This window comes from Bufo bufo, chromosome 5, assembly GCF_905171765.1.
Source record: "Bufo bufo chromosome 5, aBufBuf1.1, whole genome shotgun sequence".
Taxonomy (NCBI): Eukaryota; Metazoa; Chordata; class Amphibia; order Anura; family Bufonidae; genus Bufo; species Bufo bufo.
Genome location: NC_053393.1, coordinates 566236436 through 566245193, shown reverse-complemented (window position 1 = coordinate 566245193; position 8758 = coordinate 566236436). Strand labels below are relative to the sequence as shown.

Here is an 8758-nt window from a genome sequence, read left to right as displayed (position 1 = left end):
TTTGAAATTTCAAGAAAAAAAACTAACTAGAATGCTGACCAGGATCAGATTTTCTGTAAATTCCTCTTATGTTATAGAATAAAATAATTTACATGGAGACAGGAATCTGCAGGTCAGTTCTTTATTAAGAGTTTCTCAGTGGGGTCTTATAGGGGAAGACCCCAGAATACAGTGTTTGGCCTAACTCTTGATGGTTTTCCTTTCAGTTCCTAAGAGTTGGATGTCTGGTTCTCCTGGTGTAAAACATCTAAGGCTTGAACTTACACACATAAGGGTGCACCAAAGTACAGGAAGCATCATTCCACTTTAGAAAATCTGCAAAAGACAATGGGGGGGAATTTATTATCATACGCACCTCAGCTTTCTGGTGCAAAAACTGACAGATCTTCATACAAGTATCTGAGGAGCCTGTGATGACCCCGCATGGTGATTCATTATAGATGTGTAACACCCCAGAGTTGTGTTACGACACGCCTCTACCCCGCTACTATCTGTTAAGAGCCTTTACATTGTCATCTGTTATCATTTATATTATGTCATCACAACTGTGCTTTTAAAACTATGTTAAATGTAAATTTCCTTGTAATTTTCCATGTTGACCAGCAGGTGTCAGCAATGCATTGGTAAGGAACTAGTTACAGTTTATTACATCTAGGCTGGAATGGATTATTCCAGCTTAGCTCCCCCTCTCTGGAGATGTGGACTGTTCCCACATCCTGCAGCTTGGGTGGGGAAGGAAGTTAGAGTTCAGTGTGCCAGCCACCCCTGTTGGGGAAGGCTGTGTGATAGAGTTCAGGAGTCCCCCTGCACAGGGAAGAAAGCCAGGATCTTGTCTCGGCTGAGACATAGATCAAATCCCCAGCCAGAGCCCTTCAGCCTCAGCTGGATGAAGCAAGCAGACAATCTCCAGAGTTCTAGGACAAAAGCATTCCCTGTGAGCCTATCTGTGAGTAAAGTCCAGAGACCTAGGAGAAGCCATATTCCTCCTCAGCTAGTCAGTCCCCACAAAGCAGAAGGTAAAGAGAAGTGCAGAAGCTAAATTCCTGACACCGTTACAGAGCTACTAAGCAGATGTCTTTTCCTGCAAGCTCCAGAGTTATAGTGCAGAAGATTTATTCCTGCCAACCATTGCCAAAACCTGCTGGCGCCAAAGACCAAAGCTGTATTTTGCTTGGATGAAAGTTCTCTTCAGTAAAGACAAGTTTGAACTTCACCTAAAGGTCTGGACATCAATTTCTGCTGCAAAATTCCTATATTACTCCTACTATCACTACACACAATTTATTGCAAGTGAGCCAGGATCCAGGAGTCCAGCCGCACCCAGGTAGGAGACACCGTTGACACCATTATCACCACCATACAGAGACATTATAGACCATTACACCACTCTGGAATTCCTAAACTGGGACGTGCGTTATTACACCTTGGGAGGGCCCTGGGATAGTACCCTGCGCACACTGCAATTGGCATCACGAACAAACTATAGACTATTATCCACCCATATCCTGACCCACTGCATAAGTGGCGTCAGTGTACCCATTCCTGCTCATTGCAGATGGATAGACGGCCTTGGCTGATGGCACATTGTCACTTTCATTTTTGCTTGTGCTGCTGTAACAGGGAGCCGGCGACGCGCTTCCTCCTTGCGGCGCCGGCATCCCGCATCTGAGCAGGAGCAAGGACGCGGCCTGTGGCCTCATCTCCATGGGGACTAGGAGGCGGGGAGGACTCGGCAGCGCACGCCTCCTTAGCGCGGCCGGCGCTCAGATGGTTTGGGCTGGACTTGGGTCACGTGACGCTGGCCACGTCATGTGACCCACTTGTTCTGCTATTTAAACAGGCAGCCTGCTGGCCACAGGTTGCCTGTGAATGGTCTTGCTACCCTCGCCAGCATTTTCGTATTGTGCCTTCTGTGTGTTTTGGACTTCGGCTCTGTTTTTGACCTTGACCTTGAGACCTCCCTGGAATTGACGTGACCTCTTGGCTTCAGACTCTGGATTGTGTTTTGACTTTGTTATCGGATTGCTCCCTGTGTACCTGCGTGACCTCCTGGTTTTGACTTTGGCTTGCCTGACTCTGTTACTGTATTCCTCTTACCTTCTTAGGCCCCTGCACCTGTCTAAGTGAGGGACTGCCGCCAAGTTGTACGCCGTTGGTTAGGACGGGTTGTGCAAGTAGGCAGGGACAGAGGTGGGGTGGAGTTTAGGGCTGCACTTATCCCTCTGTCGTGACAGCTGCTTTTTTTGACTTTGTTACATTTTTGACTACATTTTTGACTTTGTTACATAGATATGAGATAGGAGTCCCAGGAGGAAGCAGCACTGAACATGAGCTCCTGCGTTTCCACCTTGTATACCTTGTAATGAGCTACTTGTCATTAGGCTAAATTCACACTAGCGCTTAGGATCTGGCGTGCTGTTCAGGCAGGGAACAGTCTGTCAAATCTCTCTGTATTCTGCCATTGCCAGAGGCTTAAACTTCGCCATCTGGCCCCGATAATTGTAATGGAGACTGACAGAAATCCGACCTCCACCTGACAAATATGCAGATTCTCTGCCAGTCCCCATTATAATGAATGGAATGGACGGCAAAGTTAAAGCTTCTGGCAATGCCGGAATCCAAAGAGACCCAGAAGGCTATTCCCTGCCGGATTCTAAGCGCTAGTGTGAAACTAGCCTGAGACAAAACTTGGAAAATGATGATTTTACCTTCAAAGAAGCAGATGAAAAAGAAATGTGCGATTCTACACTGAGCAGACCTCATCTTGGCACAAGGGCCAACAAATCAGGGTAAAAGACCCACAAAATGATGATGACATCACACTCACCATCAACATTACAATAATGGCACTGTAGTCATACAAGGCCCAAACCTACAAAGAACAAACTACAGAAACTAAGAGCAGTGATGGGTCTACCCCCATGGAGTCCACCACCAGGGTCACTCCTACAGCCTCGTGTCCTAATGCTTCCCTCTCCTCACCCGAGACCCTGACCAGAGATTGCAGCTAGAAACAGACTTTATTCAATTTAAAGAACAGCTTCAAAGAAGTCTTGGTGACAATAATATAAATGACCAAGTAACTAAAGAAATAATGAGAATGAAGTGTGGACAGGCATCAACCCTGCAGGAAATAAGACGTAAATTACGAGAACTGCAGCAAGAGAACACTGAAAGTTATCATCCCAGAGAGAACCTCTAATCCAGGAGGAGAGCTCTAGGAAAGAGGGACGTGAGAGCAATATGAAAGCCCATGACACCAACATATCAAATAACGGCAGAGCCGAGATAACCCAAAATGAGAGGAAAGCAGAAAAGAAAAGAGTTTGTATCAATAATGTGGAGACAGCACACCAAAGACGGTATATAGCTTCAATGGAATATTTATTTCACCAGTGGTACAATCTCAGAGCGCATTTATGGATTATTGCGACGTTTCGGGCCCAGTTTGGTGCCCTTTATCAAGCTATAAGTGCAAAGACAAAGAATATATCAATATAAATATTCAAAAATTCATTAATCATAGTGTAAGATATTTCATCCATAACATAAGAAAAAATTATAATAATGTGTCCGTGTGGGAGACACGGACCTAAGGGTAAGTATAATGAAACAAGGTGATTAAATGAGTACAAAATGAACTACAGCATGATTGGAAAACATGACCGTGTATATTGGATAACATGATCACAGGCAATCATTTCAGGTAAGGCGTCGCTAATGCCCCTACCACGCTCTGATCATTTCACTGGAATTTCAATACCGCACCTGCTGGGTCGGATATTGGGCTAACCCTATTGCATGGTTTGTGTGTAATTGGACTCTACATATTATTATACTCCTGGGCACTACCTGCATTTCATCTCGGACGTATATATAACACATCCACCTCAGAAGGCCTTCCGGAGCCTGCTAGTTACTAGGACACTATCCCGCTGACCTAGTGCTCAGTCAGAGTCATTGCCCTCTGAACACTCAGGCCAACTGATATCACCCGCTGCCGCCCCCTGTTCCAATCAGTTTGCTTGATCTACCATCCCTGAGATTGAAATGATTGCCTGTGATCATGTTATCCAATATAGACGGTCATGTTTTCCAATCATGTTGTTGTTCATTTTGTACTCATCTAATCACCTTGTTTCATTATACTTACCCTTTGGTCCGTGTCTCCCACACGGACACATTATTATAATTTTTTCTTATTTTTTCTTATGTTATGGATGAAATATCTTACACTATGATTAATGAATTTTTGAATATTTATATTGATATATTCTTTGTCTTTGCATTTATAGCTTGATAAAGGGCACCAAACTGGGCCTGAAACGTCGCAATAATCCATAAATGCGCTCTGAGATTGTACCACTGGTGAAATAAATATTGACCTAGTGAAACACTTCTTAATTGTACTACACAGGCGCTTACACTGGTGCTATCTGACGCCGCGGTACCGCAGCGCTATCGCCACCGCTGCTAGTCAAAGTAATGTGTGTGATAAATCTTTAGGTACTGCGCGATGCGCTTCCTGTGTGCCTCCACCACCTGCCAGTACGCGAGAGCCCGCAGTGTACAGTGACTCAGATGCCACAGATTGGTAAATACCTGGTTCTGGGTGTCCGTCTGCTTGACTGTCTGTCCTGCGTCTTTCTTGATTTTCTTTTGTCACGTCCAGGTTGAAGGGAATACAGGAGGCTGGACCCTATTAATTCAGGCTGGATATTGAGCTTGCCCCGGCCGGTGGCACAGCTCGATTTGAAAGGGCTGCTAACTCACGCTCGCACGGAGCGCTGTGTGACGTCACAGCAAGAGCTACGGTATTCCCTTCAACCTGGACGTGACAAAAGAAAATCAAGAAAGACGCAGGACAGACAGTCAAGCAGACGAACACCCAGAACCAGGTATTTACCAATCTGTGGGCATCTAAGTTACTGTACACTGCGGGCTCTTGCGTACTGGCAGGTGGTGGAGGCATACAGGAAGCGCATCGCGCAGTACCTAAAGAAATACATATTGAATTAAAGCTATATGCCGCCTTCCACATTATTGATACAAGTTATTTACAGACGCCTTGGGTGGAAGGAGTCAGAGGGGGGACATGCACCCACAAAAGCCACCAATAAGACGTGTCCTGAGGTCTCGTTGTGAATAGAGAAAATAAAAGAGTAATATAAGGGGAGCTGGAGCCAAACATCATCACACTCCATACTGCTGGGGGAAGAGAACAACTCTCCATACTGTTGGGGGAAGAGAACAACTCTCCATACTGTTGGGGGAAGAGAACATCTCTCCATACTGCTGGGGGAAGGAGAACAACTCTCCATACTGCTGGGGGAAGGAGAACAACTCTCCATACTTCTGGGGGAAGAGAAGAACAACTCTCCATACTGCTGGGGGAAGGAGAACAATTCTCCATACTGCTGGGGGAAGAGAACAACTCTCCATACTGCTGGGGGAAGGAGAACAATTCTCCATACTGCTGGGGGAAGGAGAACAACTCTCCATACTGCTGGGATAAGAGAACAACTCTCCATACTGCTGGGGGAAGGAGAACAACTCTCCATACTGCTGGGGGTAGAGAACAACTCTCCATACTGCTGGGGGAAGGAAAACAACTCTCCATACTGCTGGGGTAAGGAGAACAACTCTCCATACTGCTGGGGGAAGGATAACAACTCTCCATACTGCTGGGAGAAGAGAACAACTCTCCATACTGCTGGGGGAAGGAGAACAATTCTCCATACTGCTGGGGGAAGGAGAACAACTCTCCATACTGCTGGGGGAAGAGAACAACTCTCCATACTGCTGGGGGAAGGAGAACAACTCTCCATACTGCTGGGGGAAGGAGAACAACTCTCCATACTGCTGGGGGAAGGAGAACAACTCTCCATACTTCTGGGGGAAGAGAAGAACAACTCTCCATACTGCTGGGGGAAGGAGAACAATTCTCCATACTGCTGGGGGAAGGAGAACAACTCTCCATACTGCTGGGGGAAGGAGAACAACTCTCCATACTGCTGGGGGAAGGAGAACAATTCTCCATACTGCTGGGGGAAGGAGAACAACTCTCCATACTGCTGGGGGAAGAGAACAACTCTCCATACTGCTGGGGGAAGGAGAACAACTCTCCATATTGCTGGGGGAAGAGAACAACTCTCCATACTGCTGGGATAAGAGAACAACTCTCCATACTGCTGGGGGAAGGAGAACTACTCTCCATACTGCTGGGGGTAGAGAACAACTCTCCATACTGCTGGGGGAAGAGAAGAACAACTCTCCATACTGCTGGGATAAGAGAACAACTCTCCATACTGCTGGGGGAAGAGAACAACTCTCCATACTGCTGGGGGTAGAGAACAACTCTCCATACTGCTGGGGGAAGAGAACAACTCTCCATACTGCTGGGATAAGAGAACAACTCTCCATACTGCTGGGGGAAGGAGAACTACTCTCCATACTGCTGGGGGTAGAGAACAACTCTCCATACTGCTGGGGGTAGAGAACAACTCTCCATACTGCTGGGGGAAGGAGAACAACTCTCCATACGGCTGGGGGAAGGAGAACAACGTCCCATACTGCTGGGGGAAGAGAGCAACTCTCCATACTGCTGGGGGAAGGAGAACAACTCTCCATACTGCTGGGAGAAGAGAACAACTCTCCATACTGCTGGGAGAAGAGAACAACTCTCCATACTGCTGGGGGAAGGAGAACAACTCTCCATACTGCTGGGGGAAGGAGAACAACTCTCCATACTGCTGGGGGAAGGAGAACAACTCTCCATACTGCTGGGGGAAGGAGAACAACTCTCCATACTGCTGGGGGAAGGAAAACAACTCTCCATACTGCTGGGGGAAGGAGAACAACTCTCCATACTGCTGGGGGAAGGAGAACAACTCTCCATACTGCTGGGGGAAGGAGAACAACTCTCCATACTGCTGGGGGAAGGAGAACAACTCTCCATACTGCTGGGGGAAGAGAAGAAAAACTCTCCATACTGCTGGGGGAAGAGAACAACTCTCCATACTGCTGGGGGAAGGAGAACACAGCGGCCACAACAGCACAATATATTACTTCCTGCTATAGACTGAGAGGAGCCTGATATGCCATGGATTCCTATACACCGACCCCGGGTGTGTCCCCATTTCTCAACCCACTATTTCCCATATGCTTTGGCAATACTAATGTATAATTTTATAATAGAGCTTTATTGATTGATTGATTGATTGATTGATATGAGATAGATGACAGATAAATATGAGATAGATTGATGTGAGATAGATAGATAGATAGATAGATAGATAGATAGATAAGAGATGATAGATAGATAGATAGATAGATAGATAGATATATAGATATAATATAGATAGATAGATAGATAGATAGATAGATAGATAGATAGATAGATAGATATGAGGTCAGATACTGTGTTTTGTGGTCTCATGATATTCTTCTAGTGATTTCTGGGGTCAGTTACTTAACTTATTGAAAAGAAACGGGGACAGGTGAGATTTTTCTGAGGGGGAGAGGGTTAGAAGTTTGGGGTTCACTTACTTTCCACACATGAGAGCTCTCCACAGTATTCTTGTCCCTTATTGTTATCCGGTTGGTTGGGGAGCCATGAGCGGTAGTTATACATGGAGCCGTCTGTCCACTTCCAGCGGCGGATCTGAAACATAATGTCAGTAATGTATAATGCCGTACCACCTGCCCTGTACTCACCCGCCGTGTCCCCGCCCTGTACTCACCCGCTGGGGCCCCGCCCCGTACTCACCCGCCGGGGCCCCACCTTATAATTACCTGCCGCACCCCGCCCCGTAATCACCCGCCACGTCCCTGCCCTGTAATCACCCGCCACGCCCCGACCCTGTAATCACCCGCCACGCCCCCGCCCTGTACTCACCCGCCGCGTCTCCACCTTGTAATCACCCACCACGTCCCTGCCCTGTAATCACCTGCCGCGTTCCCTCCCTATAATCACCTGACACACCCCTGCCCTGTAATGACCTGCCGTGTCATCGCCCTGTACTCACCCACCGCGCCCCCGGCCTGTAATCACCTGCCACACCCCCGCCCTGTAATTACCTGCCATGCCCCTGCCCTGTAATTACCCCCTGCATCCCTGCCCTGTAATCACCTGGTCGGGGTCGTGAAGTCCTGACCAGACCGGCTGGTTCTTCTGGTAGGCTGAAATGTGGGAGGCAATGATATTAGCTTCTGCAGAATCCAAGATGGATGCCAGATGAGCCCCGTGGCCATAGGATTGGCAGTCAAACTGTGGGAAGAAGACATTGGGAACACAGGTAAGTCTGCAGGAGCACCGACTGATGGTAGAGCAGCAGGACAGTCACCTGGACGGACCCTTAAAGGGGTCCTCTCACTTCAGTACATGGCTTTTATCATGCAGCTAAAGTGAGTACAAGGCCCTTCCTAGTGTGTTGTGATCCTCCATATTGCCTCCTCTGCTGGACTCATTTTTGATTCACTGACTGTAAAGACGTTAAAAAACAAAATAATAAATCTTTAATGAAAATCTAGTTAATAGAAAATAAAAGTGCAAAGGGCACCTCCCCCCGGGGCTCTACTATATATCGCGTCCCAGGTGTAGGAATGCCGAGTGGTGTAGTGTGGCCAAAATGTCTTTTTATGTGTCACAGTGCTCCTACCTAGATACAGCTGGACCCCAGGCTTTGGCTCCAAAACAGTAAATATGGGGAATAATTGAGGAATTGGAAAGAATAACTTGAGTCCAGACCTTGAGATG

The 8758-nt window shown here is 47.2% G+C and overlaps 1 protein-coding gene across 1 annotated transcript; it reads right to left on the bottom strand.

Annotated features, from left to right (window-relative positions):
- Window positions 1–247: 247 nt before the first annotated feature.
- Window positions 248–8469, bottom strand: LOC121002669 (regenerating islet-derived protein 4-like). The gene is made up of 4 exons (XM_040434103.1): window positions 8452–8469; window positions 8132–8269; window positions 7549–7663; window positions 248–315 (listed from the first exon to the last, which is right to left on the bottom strand). Exons 1-4 carry the CDS (start codon window positions 8467–8469, stop codon window positions 248–250), a joined length of 339 nt encoding a protein of 112 aa, XP_040290037.1.
- Window positions 8470–8758: the final 289 nt, after the last annotated feature.

What these genes read in the sequence shown, in the direction of transcription:
- LOC121002669 (XM_040434103.1), bottom strand. An exon ending in GACTTCACGACCCCGACCAG is followed by an intron (nt 7,664 to 8,131) that starts GTGATTACAGGG and finishes ATTATGTTTCAG; the next exon opens with ATCCGCCGCTGGAAGTGGAC. An exon ending in AGAGCTCTCATGTGTGGAAA is followed by an intron (nt 316 to 7,548) that starts GTAAGTGAACCC and finishes TGTCTTTTGCAG; the next exon opens with ATTTTCTAAAGTGGAATGAT.